This window comes from Pongo pygmaeus, chromosome 1 (genome assembly GCF_028885625.2).
Source record: "Pongo pygmaeus isolate AG05252 chromosome 1, NHGRI_mPonPyg2-v2.0_pri, whole genome shotgun sequence".
NCBI classification, from domain to species: domain Eukaryota; kingdom Metazoa; phylum Chordata; class Mammalia; order Primates; family Hominidae; genus Pongo; species Pongo pygmaeus.
Window position 1 is genome coordinate 89,341,104 of NC_072373.2, and position 19,835 is coordinate 89,360,938.

General features: G+C 42.5%; 1 protein-coding gene across 1 annotated transcript in view; it reads left to right on the forward strand.

Moving 5' to 3' along the window:
- Nucleotides 1-19,835, forward strand: part of CD244 (CD244 molecule) — a 33,312-nt gene that overhangs the window by 11,724 nt on the left and 1,753 nt on the right. The window contains exons 2-8 of the mRNA XM_054447974.1: nt 9,498-9,815; nt 9,914-10,189; nt 12,350-12,460; nt 12,883-12,950; nt 15,135-15,194; nt 17,274-17,339; nt 19,174-19,230. Coding sequence (XP_054303949.1) covers nt 9,498-9,815; nt 9,914-10,189; nt 12,350-12,460; nt 12,883-12,950; nt 15,135-15,194; nt 17,274-17,339; nt 19,174-19,230 — 956 coding nt within the window. The remainder of the gene's footprint in view (nt 1-9,497; nt 9,816-9,913; nt 10,190-12,349; nt 12,461-12,882; nt 12,951-15,134; nt 15,195-17,273; nt 17,340-19,173; nt 19,231-19,835) is intronic.

The following is a 19,835-nucleotide window of genomic DNA, read 5'->3' on the forward strand; positions in this document are numbered from 1 at the left end:
AAGGTTAAGTTGATCACCGATGGCCAGTGGTCAATCATTCCCACTTATTGAGGCCTCCATAAAAACCCAAAGAACAAGGTTCAGGAGCTAAACATGTGGAGGTTCCTGGAGGGTGGCACGCCCTGGGAAGGCATGGAAACTCTGTATCCCTTCCCCTACACCTTGTCCTATGCATCTCTTCATATGTACCCTTTGTAATAACCTTTATAATAATCCAGTAAATGTAAGTGTTTCCCTGAGTTCTGTGAGCCATCTAGCAAATTAATTGAACCCAAGGAGGGAATAACGGGAAACCCAGTTTATAGCTAGTTGGTCAGAAGCACAGGTAAAACAACCTGGAGCTTGCAATTGGCATCTGGTAGATATTTACAGGTAGATAGTGTCAGAATTGAACTGAATTAGAGGACATCCAGTTAGTGTCCACTGAAGAGCTGATTGCTTGCTTGGCGCGTGGGAAACTCCCCACATGTTGGTCACAGAAGTCTTCTGTGTTGATTGTTGTGGTGTGAAACCAGAGGAAAAACAGTTAGTGTTTTTCCCACACACAGAGTCTATTTCTAGACTATTATATTCCATCTACTACTTTTCAATCCTTGCAATACTGGAATGCTATCTTAATTTCTGAAGTTTTACAATACATCTTGATATTAGGTAGTGAAAACCTTCTAGCTTTGTTCTTCTTCAAGATTGCCTTGGCTATTCTATGTCTTTTACATTTTCATATAAGTTTTAGAATCAACTTGTTAATTTCTATAAAAATAACCTGCAATAATTTTTATTGGAATTCTATTGAATCTATAAATTAATTTAGGAAGAATTGACATCTTAGCAATATTAAGTCTTCCAATAAAAACCACGGTATAGTCTCCTGTTTATTTAGCTCTTTAATTTTTTCTCAGAAATCTTTTGTTGCAATAGGTGTATAGGTCTTAAATATTTCTTCTTGAAATTATTTCTATATATTTTATCTTTTTTGTGCTGCTGCAAATAGTATTGTTTTCAAAATTTCATTTTTATCTGTTTGTACTAATATATAGAAATAAAAATGATTTTTGTATATTGAACTTATATCTAGCAATTTTGCAAAACTGACTTCTACACTCAAATAATTTTTCATATATTCCTCTCGGTTTCCTGTATACACAGATATATAGTTTGTGAATAATGACAGTTTCACATATTCATTCTTTTTTTTGAGATGGAGTTTTGCTCTTGTTGCCCAGGCTGGAGTGCAATGGTGCCATCTTGGCTCACTGCAACCTCCGCTTCCCGGGTTCAAGCGATTCTCCTGCCTCAGCCTCCCGAGTAGCTGAGTAGCTGGGATTTCAGGTGACTGCCACCCGCCCGGCTAATTTTTGTATTTTTAGTAGAGATGGGGTTTCGCTGTGTTGGCCAGGCTGGTCTCGAACTCCTGACCTCAGGTGAGCCTCCCAAAGTGCTGGGATTACAGGCGTGAGCCACCGCACCCAACCTCACACATTCATTTCTAATTTTTATTCCCTTTGACTATTTTCCTTGTTTTGTTGAACTAGCCATGACCTCCAGTACAATGTTGATTAAAAGAGGTAATTATGGAATCCTTTTTTTGTTCCTGAGTTTGCAGGGACATGGATGAAGCTGGAAGCCATCGTTCTCAGCAAACTAACACAGGAACAGAGAACCAAGCACCGCGTGTTCTCACTCAAAGTGGGAGTTGAACAATGAGAACATATGGGCACAGGGACGGGAATATCACACACCAGGGCCTGTTAGTGGGGGAGGGGCAAGGGGAGGGAGAGCGTTAGGACAAATACCTAATGCATGTGGGGTTTAAAACCTAGATGATGGGTTGATAGGTGCAGCAAACCACCATGGCACATGTATACCTGTGTAACAAATCTGCATGTTCTGCATACATATCCCAGAACTTAAAGTAAAACAAAACAAAAAAAAAGAAATGTGAATGTTTGTTGTTTTGAACAAACCTCTCCAACCATGTTTTTCCTCTGCTCCCACATCAAAATAACAACAATCATCAACATAGAAGACTTCTGTGACCAAATGCGGGGAGGTGGATTTCTCCTCACAGCAAACTGAATAATGGATTCTGCAGTGGACACCAGCTGGGTGTTCTCCAATTCAGTTCAGACACTAACTGGAGAGAGTGTCAGACACTAACTGGAGAGAGTGTCAGACCACAGAGGCTGGAGGCTCAGTCCCCAACAACACCCCTCCACCACACCAGTTGTAAGTCTGGGCCTCCAGAACTTCTGACCAACCAGCTTCCGCTTGGGGTTCTCACAACCCCCTCCTTGGGTTCAATTAATTTGCTGGGGTGGCTCACATAAACCAGGGAAACATTTATGTTTGCTGGTCTATTATAAGAGATATTACAAAGGATATAGATGAAGAGATGGCATAGGGCAAGGTATGGGGGAAGGGACACGGAGCTTCCATGCCTTCCCTGGGCACACTACCTGCCAGGAATCTCTAGCTATCTGGAGGCTCTCCAAGCCCAGTCCTCTTGGGTTTTTATGGAGACTTCATTTCATAGGCATGACCGACAACCTTGTAGAAATGTGACTGGACAAAAAGGGTATGATTCCATACTAATAGGCTGAGTGGAGAAACCCAGCAAGGCCTGTCTGTTCAGATTCTTCTTGGTCTCTCTGTGTAGCATTTCTTTCTCTAGAATCTGAGGCAGGAATTTCTCTGGAATGAGGGTCTTTTGATTCACATCAGATTAGAGTTGTCTACACTCAGCAATGATGATCTTTTTGCTGGTCTTGCCATTCCTGGACCCAAAGGGCTCCATGGTGTCTACAATATTCATGCCCCCTTTCAACTTGCCAAATACCACACGCTTGCCATCCATCCATTCAGTCTCGGCAATGTAGATGAAAAACTAGGAACTATTTGTGTTGGGTCCAGCATTTGCCATGGACAAGATGCCAAGACCTGTATGCTTCAAGATGAAGTTCTCACTTGAATTTCACCCCATAGATGAACTTGCCACCAGTGCCATTATGGTGTGTGATGTCAACATCCTGGCGTGTAAATTCTGCAATAATCCTGTGAGAGCAGGAGCTCTTGTAACCAAATCGTTTCTCTCTAGTGCTCAGAACACAAATGTTTTCTGCTGTCTTTGGAACTTTATCTGCAAACAGCTCCAAGGAGACATGGTCCAAGGGTTCATGGTCAACTGCTATATTAATGAACATGGTGGGGTTGACTATGGTTGATAGCAAGAGAGTCTCGGTGGTGAAGGCACCTCCAAAGCACCAGATATATACATTTTAACACTTTTATTTAATGAATTTACTTTTGGCTTTGCTAATTTTCTCTATTGTATATTTGCTTTTTATTTTATTGAGGTTAGCTCTTACATTTACTTTCTCCTTTCTCCTTTCTCTGGGTTATCATCATCATCATCATTATTTGAATTACCATTTCTTTTTTTTTGGTTCCTTGAGATTGAATCTTGCATTATTGACTTGCAAACTTTCTTTTTTTTCCAATATACAAATTTAAAGCTATAAATTTCCCTCTAAACACTTCCTTAGCTATATTGCACATTTGATACTCATTATCACTTAGCTCTAAATATTTCCCAAATTTCATTTGATTTATTCTTTGACTCCTGGGTTTTTAGAAATATGTTGCTTATGTTTTAAACATTCAGAGATTTTCTGGTTATTTTTCTGTTATTTATTTTTTATTTAATGCTACTGTGCTTAGAGGGCATAATTGGTATGATTTCAATACTTTGAACTTTGTTGACACTTGTTTTAATGCATAGCATATGATAATACTTTGGTAAATATTGCATGTGCACTTGTAAAGAATATGTATTCTGCAATTGTTAGGAGAACTGTTTTATATATAACTAATATATATATATATAGGTTTAATGATCTTCAAATTCTTATAGCCTTATTGATTTTTTTGTGTGCTTCTTGTATCAGCTGGAGAGACAGATATAATACAACTCTCCAACTACGACTGTGGATTTTCTTCTCCTTTTAGTTCTATCAAATTTTATTTTATATATTTTAAACTTGTTATATTCATAGAAATTGAAGATTATTGTTTATTCCTACTTAATTGGTTCTTTCATAATGACATTTCCTTCTCTTTCTGTATATTTTTTATACATCCTATTTCTTTTTTGTTCCTCATTTTCTCCGTTACTGCCTTCTTTTGTATTTAATTGATATTTTTGTGCTGCATCATTTTGAGTCCCTTCTCATTTCTTTTTCTGTACATTTTGTTATTTTCTCAATGGTTACCACAGGTATTACAATGAATACCTTCAACAATATAGTTTGAATTAATACCAATTCAGCCTCAATAGTATAGAAAACTCCTATACAGCTCTATTCCCCCACTTTTATTGTCACAAATTACATCTGTTTCTATTGCTCTTCACTTCTTGTGCCTGAGTTTCCATTTTCTTTATATCTAAAGAACATCCTTTGGTATTTCCTTTACTGCAGGCCTTTTTGTGACAAATTCTTTCAGTTTTTATTTTTTCTAAAAATGTCTTTATTTCAGCTTCATTTAAAAAATTATTACTATTTTTTGAGACAGAGTCTCACTTTGTTGCCCAGGCAGGAGGGGAGTTGTACCATCTTGGCTCGCTGTAGCCTTGACTTCCTGGGTTCAAGTGATTCTCGTGTCTCAGCCTCCTGAGTGGCTGGGATTACGGGCACGTGCCACCACGCCCAGCTAATTTTTGTGTTTTTAGTTGAGATGGGGTTTTGCCATGTTGGCCAGCCTGGTCTTGAACTCCTGACCTCAACTGATTCATCTGCTTCAGCCTCCCAAAGTGCTGGGATTACAGGCATGAGCCACTGTGTCTGCCTTCATCTTTGAAGTACTGAAATTCTAGATAGGCAGTTATTTTCTTTCAGCACTTTAAATATATCTTTCCTTGGAAAACCAAATAACGTATGTTCTCACTGATATGTGGGCGTTAAGCTATGAGGATGCAAAGGCATAAGAATGATACAGTGGACTTTGGTGACTTGGGGGGAAAAGTGGGAGGGGAGTGAGGGATAAAAGACTATAAATAGAGTGCAGTGTATACTGCTTTGGTGATGGGTGCACCAACTCACAAATCACTACTAATGAACTTTCTCTTGTAACCAAACACCACCTGTACCCCAATAACCTATGGAAAAATAAAAAAAAAGAGATACCATTCCATCATCTTCTGCTTTTTATTATTTTTGCTGAAATGTCAGCTAAGTTGTTTATTTTGTGAAGGGAATTTAGTTTTCCCCCACTCTGGCTATTTTACGATTTTTCTATTTATGTTTGGTTTCCATAATTTTTTTGATGTATTGAGAGGTTGTCTTTTGTTCATTGGTTTGTTTGTTTTCTTTTTTTGGGGGGCAGAGTTTCACTCTTGTTGCCCAGGATGGAGTGCAATGGCGCGATCTCGGCTCACTGCAACCTCCACCTCCTGGATTCAGGTGATTCTCCTGCCTCAGCCTCCCAAGTAGCTGGGATTACAGGTGTGCACCACCATACCTGGCTAATTTTTGCATTTTTAGCAGAGATGGGGTTTTGTCATATTGGCCAGGCTGGTCTCAGACTCCTGACCTCAGGTGATTCATCTGCCTGGGCCTCCCAAAGTGCTGGGATTACAGGCGTGAGCCACTGTGCCTGAGTTGTTGGTTTGTTTTGATTTTGCTTGGTGTTTGTAACACATTTTACAAATCTATCTTGATGGCTTTTGTCAGTTTTCGGAAATTCTTATCTGTTATCTCTTTTGCTTAGTTCCTCTTTCCTCTCCCGTCCCCTTGCTTTCCAATTACACTTAGTTTAGGGGTTTTGTTTTGTTTTGTTTTTGCTGTATCTCAAATATCTCTTACACTCCTTCTTGTGTATTTTTATCCTTTTGCTTTTCTTTACTTCACTCTGGATATTTTATAACAGTTTTCTAATTCTCTTTTCAATGGCATCTAAATGGCCTTTTTAACCCTTCAGTTGAGTTTGTTTTACAGTTATTTTACATTTTATTTCTGTAATTTTCATTTAATTCTTTTAAAAAAATCAAATTTCAGGTAACTATTGCTGCATAATGACGCACTCCAAAATCCAGTAGCTTAAAACAACTACCTATTTAGTTAGTGATTCTGCTGGTTGGCAATTTGGGCTGGGCTCAGCTAGGTGGTTCTTTTGGTTTCCTCTTGCATCAGCCATGCATGTGTGGTCAGCTGCCAGAGTGGCCATGGGTGGCTGATTCATTTATTTATTTTTTTATTGTTTTTTGAGATTAAGTCTTGCTCTGTCACACAGGCTAGAGTGCAGTGGCATGATATCTCGGCTCACTGCAACCTCCATCTCCCGGGTTCAAGCGGTTCTTGTGCCTCAGACTCCCAAGTAGCTGGGGTTACAAGCGTGTGCCACCATGCCTGGCTAATTTTTGTATTGTTAGTAGAGACGAGGTTTTACCATGTTGGCCAGGGTGGTCTCAAACTCTCGACCTTGAGTGATCTGCCCGCCTTGGCCTCCTGAAGTGCTGGAATTACGGGCATGAGCCACCGCACCAGACCAGGGGTGGCTGATTTAGAATGGCCTTAGCTGTGTTGGTTTATCTCTGTATCATGTGATCTCTTATTCTCCAGCAGGCTATTTTAGGCTTGTTCACATGTCAGCCAGATGAGGTTCCAAGAGAACAAGTAGAAATGTGCAATGCCTTTTCAGATCTAGGCTTAGAACTGGCAGAACATCATTTTTGCTGCGTTTCATCATGAAGACCAGCCCAGTTCCAAGAGACAGGGAAATGAACCCCATTTCTTGATGATGGAAGGAGCCGCAAAGTCACATTGCAAGGACATCGTTATTTTTGCATTCTATCACGCTAGTTCTCTGCTGAAATTCTTAAACTTCTGTTTTATTTCCTTGAACATATTAGACATGATTACTTTAAAGTTTATGACTGACAATTCTATTATGTAGATGCCCTGTTGGTTGGTTTCTATTGTTTCTATTCTTCTTTTGGTTTTTGGATATGTTTCCTTTTCTTATACTTCATTTCATTTTGGATATTTTGTATGAAAAATTCTAGAAATAATTTAATGCTCTGGTTGATGTTATTTTCTTCTAGTCATAACTTATATTTGCCTCTAGTGGGCAGCCAGGTTAGGGCTACTAGAGATTCCAGATCATTAGTTCAATCCAGGGTTGTGATGATTCAAAACTGAGCTTCAGTTCCTGTGAGGGCTGTTCATTTCTCGTTCACTCTTACTCCTAGTATATAGCCCTCAGTGGTACCAACCTCAACACTGATGGATTTTAGGTATACCCACTTCCTAACAGGAGGGACCTGAACTCCATGTTCTCTTAGTTCCTTGATTTTTATTGTGAGCTCTGCTCAGCTTCTCGGCCTTTTAACTGCGATTAATGGAATCAGAAGATGCCTCCAGGGAACAACGGTCAGAAATGTTGGTCTCACCTCTCTGAATTTCCTCCTTCCAGATTTGGCCCCATAATTTTTCACTGCTTTATAAACTCTCTGATAACTTTAACAATGTGCTTTTACATGTTGTTCATTTTTCTTCCAGTTATTTTTAGTGGGAGGATTGGCTAGCATGGCTTAACCTGGGTTTTCATTACATAATTAGAATTCCTTAGATGATTCTTTATCTCAACCATTAAGGGGATGCTGTAGAATGAAAGTGTTCTGTTTCTAGATCACAAAGTCTCTGGAGTCAGGAATCATGTCTTATACATGAAGAAGCCCTGCCTCTTCAGGGGCTGGATTAGAGTGGACTCAGTAAGGACTGAATAATTGATGAGGACAGTATATGTCCTTCTTGTAGGTTTAGTAATGATTTTTTCCATTCACCGTTGTTCTCAGGGTCTTTGTGCGATATTTGGTAGGTTGACCTGTTCTCATAGATAGTGCTAGGACCATGGGAGATGGAGACACAGAGATGCACAGCACAGTCTCTGCTTTTGAGAAGCTTTTGGTTTGCTAATGGGCACAGCCAGTACAAGTCATATAAATATAAATGGGAACCTATGTGTTTTACTCTTAGGAGCATCAAGATCAAATAAATATATTTCATCAAACAAATAGCGTTACAAATCCTTTAATTATTTACTTAGTCTCTTGAGAAAATGCCAGAGTGAAGCTGTGGCTTGGAGAGAGTGCATTCATAATGCACTGGATATCTAAAAACCCCTCTGTCTCCATTACTGTCTTCTTAATAGCCTCCATTTATCAGAGCCACTTGTAAAACTCTCCCCATCTCCTATTCTCTCTTCCAAATCCTCCCTGAGCCTCCCCAACTCACCCAGAGAGACTTTTTAATTTCCTGCACCTGCTGGGCCATGCCACATAGTTTCCTTGCTAAAAATGGCTGTAGGAGCTTCCAGTTTTGTACACTGTCTGCACTGAATTGCTCTAGGTTGTCACACCCCCATATTCATTAGGTCTCATCTTTATTACTTGAGAGGGAAGTGCTGGGAGCTGCCTGGGAAGTGTAGTTTTATTTTTAAAATTGTTTTCTAGGGAGAAATTTTTGTGGAGACTTTCTGATGACTGAAAAACTGGCAAACATCAATAAGTAATGACCAAAATCCAATGAGCCAAGTGCCACGAGAGAGGATTACGTATTCAGCTCTCTGAGAGGATGGTTGAGGGGCCATGAGTTCAGCTTGGAGGGTTAGTCTTCCTGGGCCTGACCATTCAGAATTTCTGACAGTCACTGCTTGCCATTAGTAGTTACCTCAGCACTGCTTGGAGGGAGTCATATTTGATATGGTGTTTATAACATCATGGTTAAGAATTTATCCTCTGAAGCCAAACTGCTGTTTTTACAAAGAGTAAACAAATAAGCTGGGTGCAGTGGCATGCACCTGTAGTCCCAGCTACTAGGGAGGTTGAGGTGGGAGGATCACCTCAAGCCCAGGGGTTCAAGGCTGCAGTGAGCTGTGATTGTGCCACTGCACTCCAGCCTGGGTGACAGAGTGAGACCCTGTCTCTAACAAACAAAACAAAAGAAAACAAAAACATAACACCAAACTGACTAGGTTTCAGGCTCATCATTCTCACTGTGTAACTTAAGCCAGTTACTTAAGCTCTTTCTAACTCAGTTTCCTCACCTATAAAATGGAGATAAGGGCCACTGTTAAGTTAAATAGTTAAAACGTATAAAGCATTTTAACCATTAAATGTATAAATGTATAAATGTTTTATACATTTTAACCATTTTATACCTTTTAACTTAAATGGTTAAAATGTATAAAGTACTAAACCTGCCTGTCACATAGTAAGTACTCAAGATTTTAGCTATTGGTCTATGGGATCCTTCAGACTAGGGACATAGAGCTTGGGGACAAGGGGAGGCAGATGGAGGGGATACACTTTAAGGTGCTCCTAGGCTCTGGGCTCCTCATACTCATCCCCACCCTATTGGCCTAAGGAAAGTCACATCCAGCTGCCCACATTGCTCAGGCCTGACACTCTTCCCACTGCTTTCAGCTTGGGTTCTCTTTCCTAGGATGCTGGGGATCAGCTGACCAAGTATTTAGCATCTCAGGAATGCCTCTTCAGCTACAACCAAACAGCATACAGACGAAGGTTGACAACATTCAATGGAAGATGTGGCTGCCCTCACAAAACGAATTTCGTCAGATATTGTGGTGGGAGAATGGCTCTTCGCCTTCCAATACCTTCAGCAATAGATTCAGTTTTATAATCAAGAACTTAACTCTTCTCATCAAGGCAGCTCAGCAGCAGGACAGTGGCCTCTACTGCCTGGAGGTCACCAGTATATCTGGAAAAGTTCAGAGAGCCGTGTTCCAGGTTTTTGTATTTGGTGAGTCTCCAGGACTGCTCATACTGCCCTCTCTGATTCCTGTAGGCCTCTAATTTCTGTATTTCCAATGCCTTTCTGATCAGAATCTCTGCTTCCAGATAAAGTTGAGAAACCCCGCCTACAGGGGCAGGGGAAGATCCTGGACAGAGGGAGGTGCCAAGTGGCTCTGTCCTGCTTGGTCTCCAGGGATGGCAATGTGACCTACGCTTGGTACAGAGGGAGCAAGCTGATCCAGACAGCAGGGAACCTCACCTACCTGGAGGAGGAGGTTGACATTGATGGCATGCACACATATACCTGCAAAGTCAGCAATCCTGTTAGCTGGGAAAGCCACACCCTGAATCTCACTCAGGACTGTCAGAATGCCCATCAGGGTAAGTGGAACACACTGGGCTATAACAAGGGCTGAAGGTTTGGACCCCACAACCAGGCTCATGTGCAAGACAGATGTGGTATGGGATAAAATCCCTTGGCCTCCTCTCCCAGTGCCTTGTAGACCTTCACAGGGTAGCCCTGGCCTCCAGGCACACAGTTTCTGTAAAGCTAGGCCTATCCTACTCTAGAAAAAAATGCTATCCCTATTTCCTTCTGGGAGATGCAAGCTTTTCTTCTGCAGAGGGAGGGCATAGTTGTTTGGTGAGTGACAGTCCTGAAATGGCTCCTGAACATTATTTTCTTCCTGGGAGAGACTGATGGAAACTGTCCTCTCCTCTTGAGTGATAACTTTCTCCAAGCCACATAGCTCAAGAGGTAACTGCACTGTGCAGCAGTATCCTGGAGCAGGAACATCAGGATGATCCCAGGGATACCTAGATGAGTTCTTGGGCTGTTGCTTATGCTCATCCTAAGAGTCACCTGAGTCACCTTTCCACAACTTTTTATTAGATAGACAGGGACTTCATGTGCCAGCAGCATGGGCATTATAGGAAAAAAAAACCATACAGCTCTCATTCATAAGGAACTTATAGCCAAATAGGGGCAACAAAAATAAGTACTTGTGGACAAAAAAGAAACAAGACTGAGGCAGGCTGGGTGCAGTGGCTCATGCCTGTAATCCCAGCACTTTGGGAGGCTGAGGTGGGTGGATCACAAGGTCAGCAGTTTGAGACCAGCCTGGCCAACATGGTGAAACCCTGTCTCTACTAAAAATACAAAAAATTAGCTGGGCATGTTGGTGGGCACCTGTAATCTCAGCCACTCAGGAGGCTGAGGCAGGAGAATCGCTTGAACCCAGGAGGCAGAGGTTGCAGTGAGCTGAGATCACGCCACTGAACTAGGACGCTGGCTTCATCATTCAGAAGCTCTGTGATCTCTTAGAGGTCAGGTGTGGTGGTACATCACACATGTAATCCTAGCACTTTGGGAGGCTTAGGCAGGTGGATCACTTGAGTCCAGGTGTTTGAGACCAGCCTGGACAATATGGCATAATCCCATCTCTATTTAAAAAAAAAAAAAAGAAGCCCTGTGATCTCTGGCAGATTCATTAACCTCTCTGAGACTCAGTTTTCTTCCCACCTTGAGTAAAATGGGGATGATAATAAGTACCTCACAGGACTGCTGTTAAGAGTAAATGAGATAATGTTTGTAAAGAGCCTTGTCAGCCTTTGGAACATTTAATTCCTTTTCCTTCCTCTTGTTGGCTGGATTATATATCAGGCTACATGTGTGACACAAATCTTTTAAGTAGAAGTTCAAATGAGGAAGAGCCATAAGGAAGGAACAGTGGAAAAGTGAGATGGAAAACTTGCCTGTACAATGAGTATTTTTTGAGTTAAAAACAAAGGAATGGATAAATGTAACATTTGTTGTGCTACATGTCCCTCAGTATCCATGAGGAATTGGTTCCAGGACCCACCTCACAACCACAGATGCCAAGATCCACGAATGTTTAAGTCCCTGGCATAAACAGGTGCAGTTTTTGCATATAACCTATGCACATCCTTCTGTATACCTTACTTAAGTCATCTCTAAATTAGTTATAATGCCTGATACAATGTAAATGCTATTTAAATAGTTGTTATACTGTATTGTTTAGGGAATAATGACAAGGAAAAAAGCCTCTACATATTCAATACAGATGCATTTTTTTTTCCCTGAATATTCTGGATCCACAATTCATTGAATCCACATTGTGGAATTCAAAACTTTGCAGGGCAAATGTATTAGATCATGTAATTAACCCCTATAGGTAGATGATGTTATCCCCTTTTACAGGTGAGAAAACCTAAGAGGCTCTGAGGCATCTTCCGAAAATTAGATGACTTGAGAGTCCCAGAGAGGTTAAATAAATAGTGCAGAGCTCACAGGGTTAGAATTTGAGCCAGGCCTGTCTGATATATCTATGCTCTTGGCATCACTCAGAGGAGGTTAACCAAATGAGCAAAGAGAAAACCTTGACCGAGTTCACAGAGCGCAAGGCAATCAGCCACACCACAGAGAAAAGTGGGTTTTGAGGCAGCTCCTGCAGCAGGCAGGTGGGAAGGAAGAAGACAGCGAACTGACAGCTCAGTTCTCAAGCCTTCTGTGTTCCTCAGAATTCAGATTTTGGCCGTTTTTGGTGATCATCGTGATTCTAAGCACACTGTTCCTTGGCACCCTTGCCTGCTTCTGTGTGTGGAGGAGAAAGAGGAAGGGGAAGCAGTCAGGTGAGTGGAAGGTCCTTGGGGTGGTGCTCCTGCCTGAGGCCTTGGATCCCGTGACTTTGTCCTGCGTCCAGTGGGATGTGTCTGGGAGCACAGCATCTCCTTTTCCTCAACGAGCTTTGGTATGTGTGTGTGTGTGTGGTGGCAGGGGGCAAGCAGGCTGCTAGGCTCTCTCTCCCAGTTCATGCCTTCTGATCCCAATGCACAGATTTCCCTGTAGACAGCTGGTTTGGGAGGAGGTGTGGGAGGGGCAGTTGGGTTGCTGCCTCTGTGCTCTTTGGGGTTCCTGGGAAGAGCATTAACCTGCCTCCTTTCTAGAACCTTTTTTAAGGTTTGGCCATTTGGGGTGGAGGTGGGACCTGTTAGAAGCAAAAGCCCTTCTGGAAGTTTCTGCAGCTCTGCTCTTTGTTTTCTTCCTCCCTCAGAGACTAGTCCCAAGGAATTTTTGACAATTTATGAAGATGTCAAGGATCTGAAAACCAGGAGAAATCAAGTATGTCATCCTGGAGGCTGGGGTCTCTCTCAAGTGGCTTGGAAAATGCTCTTTCAATGATGGTTATTCAGAGCAGAGGGACAAAAAGGACTGAACAACTGTCCTTTTGATGTGATCCTCAGCCCTTCCCCATCTATCTTTTCTCCACCTGCTTCCTAGTTCTGGCGATGGAGGAAAAGAGGAAACAAAAGGAGCAGAGAAGATGAAAGGGAGGCTGAAGGGGCATCTTGGTGCAGAATTGCACCGGCTGAGAAGGGATGGAGCACAACAGAAATCAATGACAGAGGCAGAGTGCTGCTGTGGTATTTGTTGTCTGACCACAAATTATTTTTCCTAATGAGTCAGGGCTTACATTCATGAGTCCCTTAATGGTGACACAGGCTGGGAAGTGTGACCAGCCAAAGCATAATAGTTTTGTAGCTGGCTCAATGGGCTGCATTCACAGCCTTTTGGGAGAAGAGGCCTGAGTGTGGCTGAGGTACTAGAGAGAGTAACCAGCCTGGCACAAAGCCCACCAGCCTGAGTGGGCTCCTCCAGGAGCCTCTTGCCTGCTCTCTGCAGCAGGCAGTGCCCAACCCTGCCTGTCATCCAAGAATTAGAAGAGGAGGAAATTGCAGAGGGCCTGCAGATGCCCCCTCTGCTGTGTCTTGCTTAAGGCAGATGTGGTGACAGGCCCAGGGAAAAGCTCTGATGGAGCCTACCAAACTGCTGGCAGGAAGTGGAGCAGGGTGGCTGAAGTGGGGCGGAAGTGCCTCCTTTCCACCGCCCCCTGGCGCTTTGCTGTGGAGACCCAGCAGCATGCAGGAAGCACATGTGGTGGGGCTCTTCCGCACTGGCCACATACGTGAGGCCCTGTGCAGCCTCGCAGAGCAGGCAAGCATCCTCTCCCAGATGCCTCTGGGTTCAGAGGCAGAGCAGCTCCCCATGCCTGTTTTTTATTTTTATTTATTTTTTTATTTTTACCCCAGCAGTGGCTATGGGAATGTGAAAAATAAAGCAGTGGCTATTGGAATGTGAAAAATAAAAGGGGACTTTGTTTCTCTCACTGCTACCAGACTCTGGTACAAATTCCTGAGAGCATGTGAATCTACCCACAGCCAATGATGCCCGGGTGCTTGCTAAAAATAATCTATTTTTCCAAAAAGAAGATGACTTGAGATTAGGAGACCATAGGAGGAAAAACAACTTAGAGCAAAGGAAACCTCTTTGGGATTCAGGCCTATTAGCCCACTTCTTCTGACCCAAGAGTTTCTCCCTGTCTGGCCTCAGCCCTCTCTGGCCTCTCTCTATTGTCTCAGGGTTCCAATTTGAAGGCCTAAATCTCAAGTTTCATGTGGTTTCACTTTGAGACCCAGCTCTAATCTTTCTAGAAACACTTCACACGAGTCTGGACAGGAGAGAAAATCAACAAACTCCTGCAGTATTTTAAAACACAAATGAAGTTATTGACATTGTCAGATGCCCATGACTCCCCAGCCTCTGAGAACAGCTGACAGTTCTCTGCTTCTCTTAGCTTCTTCTTGCTTCCAGGGATTTTGCTTGCACCTTGCCTAATGAACCCTGCTGCCTCCACTGGCTCCCATTAGAACCCAAACTGGCAATATGTTTTCAGTGGCCAGCAGCATGAAATACCTCCACCACCGATTTCCTAAGGGGCAGGAACAAGAAAAGGGAAGCAGGAAGCTCTGCTCCCTGCTTTGGCCCTTGGGTTCAGGGCTGCACTCAGCACTGTAGCTGCCCAGGGGGCTGACTTGAGGTCAAGGGCAAGGTGGCCTCAAAGATGATCTAGAGAGGGCTTAACTGTGTTTGGTCTTTGAAATGTTTAAACTTTCTGAATTTCAGTGCTCTGAGGTAAGGCTCAGATAACAGCCCTACTCAGAGCTCTGCAAGGAAGGGTTTCTAAGTTACTAAAGGAAAGAAAGTGACAGCATTCTCTTTGGGCAGGGTTGCTGGAATCCCTCACACCTAGGTGGTTCCTTGCTCCTGATACTAATGGCTCCACTCCAAACTGCCCTTCTTCCTGTCTCTTCCCATCCTGGGAGGATCAATGACTCTCCTCAGTCCTGCCACCTCCCTCCCAGGTTCCTGAAAACCCCTCTTCTTTGTGCTGTTTTTCCCCACTCAATCTAAATCTGGACAGACCCAACTGTCACTCATGTTACCCCATCCCCATTTCTTGTGCAGGAGCAGGAGCAGACTTTTCCTGGAGGGGGGAGCACCATCTACTCTATGATCCAGTCCCAGGTACCTCTCCAGTTTCTCTAGTTCATTCCATACTTATCTCTGGGGTTTCCTAATGCCCCCCTGAAACTCACACCATTGAATGGCAGAATAAGATCTTGGTGCTTCTAGAATCCAGAAGATAGCTTGGCTTCAGTTGCATTAACACATTATTTGAAAAGATCCGTGTGATTCTAGAGCATCTTAACACAGCTGGGAAGCCTGATGTGGACATTCCTTCTTCTTCCGTGTCTGGCAGAAGGTCTGGCCCAGATAAAGTCTATAGGAGCAGAAACCTGGTTAGGGGACTCAACTTCTGCTTTCTTGCTCTGCTGCTGCTTCTAATACTTGGGACCCTTGCACTTTTTATCCCTATTCCTTATTATATTCGTCTTCAGGAAAGAATGAATCTTCATTGGTCTCTTTTATTTTATTATGACTTAGCAATAATGTCCATTTTCTTTTCTTTTAAAACAATTTTATTGTTTAGAGACAGGGTCTCTTTATTTATTTTTTATTTCCATAGGTTTTCTTTGGGAACAGGTGGCATTTGGTGTCATGAGTAAGTTATTTAGCGGTGATTTGAGATTTTTGGTATATCTGTTATGAGACGGGATCTCATTCTGTCTACCAGGCTGAGTGCAATGGTAGAATCACAGCTTACTGAAGCCTTGAATTCCCAGCCTCAAGTGATCCTCCCACCTCAGCCTCCTGGGTAGCTAGGTCTGCAGGTGTGTACCACTGCACCCAGTCGTATTTTCTTACTAAATTCACATAACAGCCTCATGAAAATAGTTCTAATACTTTAGATGTGGTCTACACTCCATATCACAATGAGGAAACTGAGACTCAGGTCAACTGATATCTCAAGGCTACATAGCTAGGTAGTGGCAGAGCTGAGCCAAAGGGTTTCTGAGTCTCCATTGCACCTCCTCATACTCCACCTCTTATATTCTGGGATTACAGAAATTCACTCATAAACTGGAGAAGCATCCTTTAATATTGATGGCTAAAATGACATTGATAACCCAGGCTGGGACATCGCTCCCAAGGGAAACACTGCCTCCTGGTGGCCAGTAATAAAAGACTTTCTGATAAAAATGGCTTCAAAAAAAAAGAAAAAAAAAATTGAGCACCATCTTCAGTTTGGTGGCTGAGTAGTGGGGCAAAGAAAATCTGATTATAAGAGTGGTTGATATCTGCCAGTTCTCTAGTTTTAGCCACATTGAACTCCAATGAGAGGAATTTCTATCAGTGCAAGAAAGAGCTCCCCTCAAACTATGGTGTTGGGTGAGAATGAGAGTCCTCCTCTGGAGCATCTTAAAAGGAGAATGATTACCTGATTTAGAGGACACCTGGTTCTGGTCCAGGAAAGGAGGGCAAGTTGCCAAAGGGAGGCATTGAGGTGTTGAGGAAAGAGCCCTGGAGAGTCTTGGGTTTGAATTCTGCTTCTACTGTGTACGCACTGCCTGACTTGGGCTATTTATCCTTTTGGAGCCTCATTTGTGGCATGGGGCAAATTATGATCATTCCTATTTTATAGGAGTGTTAAAAGAATTAGAGAAGAGGCCAGATGCGGTGGCTCACGCCTGTAATCCCAACACTTTGGGAGGCCGAGGTGGGCGGATCACGAGGTCAGGGGTTTGAGACCAGCCTGGCCCACATGGTGAAACTCTGTCTCTAAAAATACAAAAATTAGCTGGGCATGATGGCAGGCACCTGTAATCCCAGCTACTCAGGAGGCTGAGGCAGGAGAATTGCTTGAACCCAGGAGGCAGAGGTTGCAGTGAGCCGAGATCGAGACATTTCACTCCAGCCCAGGCAACAGAGCGAAACTCTGTCTCAAAAACAAACAAACAAACAAAAAACAGTTAGAGGAGAATACATGTATAAGATAAATGCTCAACAAATAGAAGCTTTCATTAATGACAGAGCGAGACAAGCACTCAGGTTGTCTGACCTCCTGGCTAGTCCAGGGCTCTTTTCACTAACACTTGAAGCGTCCATCTGGGCAGGGTTGAGGAGGAGGAATGGAAGAGATAACCTTCATAGGGTTGTGCTGGATCTGTGCTTCTGAAATGATTTTATTTCTCTTCTCACTAGTCTTCTGCTCCCACGTCACAAGAACCTGCATATACATTATATTCATTAATTCAGCCTTCCAGGAAGGTGAGCCTCTTCCCATGGTGGTGGTGGTGGGGTGTTGATGTAGATGTGTATTTTGCATGTGTTTGCAGACAGTGTGTGTGCACATCCTGGCAAGTTCTTTATTGTGTGTATCTGAGTAGCTTCTGTTAAATGACTGTATTTAAATGTCAATGGGCCAATGAGAAATGCCTTACTGGTTCTGTCTGGAGAAAAATAACAGCTTCTAGACTAAGAGAAGAGTAGATTAGATGAGTTTTTGGGAGTTTCTGTGGGAGGTAAAGGACAATCAGAGACAGAAAGGAGGTACTTTGCACAGAGACTACGGGGTACTTAGTAGGCCAGCTGAGGCTATGGTGAGAGATACTGGAGGGGTTTGCAAGGCAGGGCATATTGCCTGGAGCTGGAGGAGTAGACTGGATCTAGAGAGACACAATCTTGACCTTCAGAGACCAGAGAAAGGTCCTGGCCAGTCAGTCACCTGCTGGTGGAGGCCTCCGGACTGAGGCAACCCATCCTTGTGCACTGAAATCCTTCTCCAAGCTGAGCTCATAGCTCTCTTTTATACTTGGAAACAGAGTTGGGTATCCTGGTACACATGGTCATTGTTTTTCTCTTGTATGGAAGGGGATGGGAAGAGTGGTGTTCCCAAGGCTGGAGCCACAGTATGAAGCCAGAAAGCCTTAACATGGTAGTATGGGAATTTGGGAGTCCACACAACTGTGGAAGTCCATGCAGGTCAGGGATCACAGGTTTGAAGGGGTTTAGGACAGATTTTCAGACTTCTCATTCAACCTCCTTCCAATAAGCCATTCAACCTACTTGGATCCCATCATAAGAGAGATTTATTTTTAATTGTATGCTACAATATAAGGCCATATAGATGTTCACAGGCACCATGTTCACATGCTTTGGTGTATGTAAACTCTATATGCTACTTAACATGCCTCTGAACTCTAGTGTCCTTGGGTTGGCAATTATTTATATGCCTGGATTGTTTACAGTAAGGGTGTGTGTATGCCATGCGTTGAAGAGATACATGGTTTGGGGCAGTATTTGCATTAGGATTGCCTGAGGGATATGTGTGTATGTGTATGTGTATGTGTATGTGTATGTGTATGTGTGTGTGCTCTGGGAATGTGTATATACATATATATACACACGTATATATATACACGTGTATATAAACATATATACACGTATACATATACACACATATATATACACGTGTCGTGTATATATACACACGTATATATATACGTGTATATATATACGTGTATATGTGTGTGCTCTGGGAATGTGTATATATGTATATATACATGTATATACATATATACATATATACATATATACGTATATACATATATACACGTATATATATACGTATATACACGTATATATATACGTATATACACGTATATATATACGTATATACACACATATATATACGTATATACACATATATACACGTATATATGCACACGTATATACATATATACGTATACACATATACGTGTATATATACACGTATATATACGTGGGTATATATATGTGTGTATATATACACACACACACATATATGTGTATGGGTTTTAGGTGTATGTGGGTATGGAAGAGTAAATTCTGATTTTGGTTCAGAAATATCACATTATAGGCAAATACTGTATATATTGTGTCTTCCCTGGAGACCATAAACACCACTGTTTGCTCCTAGGGTGACAGATTCTATTCATTTTCTGGCTGAGAGTGCCTCAGAATTTTTCTGGGCCCTGAGTCTCTTTTGGGACCTCTCACATCACTTGGGAGTGGGAGAGCACTTATCTCAAAATTAAGCATTCTTTACCTTCTGAATTTCTAGTCTGGATCCAGGAAGAGGAACCACAGTCCTTCCTTCAATAGCACTATCTATGAAGTGGTAAGATTCTGGAACTCCTCAATGGGTTTACTGTCTGTGGTGTAGCCCTGAAATCTAGCCATGAAAGGGTACACTTAGGAAAAGGTCATTCACACAGTCTCAGAGTTGTAGGGAATTTAAGAGATCTTCTAATGCAAGTCTTTGTTTTAGAGATGAAGACACTGAAGGCCAAGGAGAGTGAGGGTCTGACCCAAGATCATATTGCGTGTTTAGATATGATACTTACTGGGCAGCTTGGGTTCTAAATCAGGGCCGTCCCCGAGCTAGTTCCCAGGCTGTGGGCCACAAACTGGACATCTCTCCTTTCCAAGAGTGTTTGGAGGAGGAGTCAGAGAGGGGAAGATAAAGGACTTTAAATGATTTTCTAAAATTAGCAAGTCTTTGGGAGCCATTCCAGGACATAGGTGAGCTTAATCTTCTGCAGGGGTCAACACTATTCAGAGATGACCACTGAACCTGGTGGTTGAACTGATTCCCATCAGAGCATTTAGGGACTGGAAAGGAGGGACTCAATATTTCTTGGGGGTTTATTATGGATAAGGTAGCCTGCCAGTGTCTTCACATGGATTATTTTATTTAATCCTCACAGAATGCTGCAAGATAGG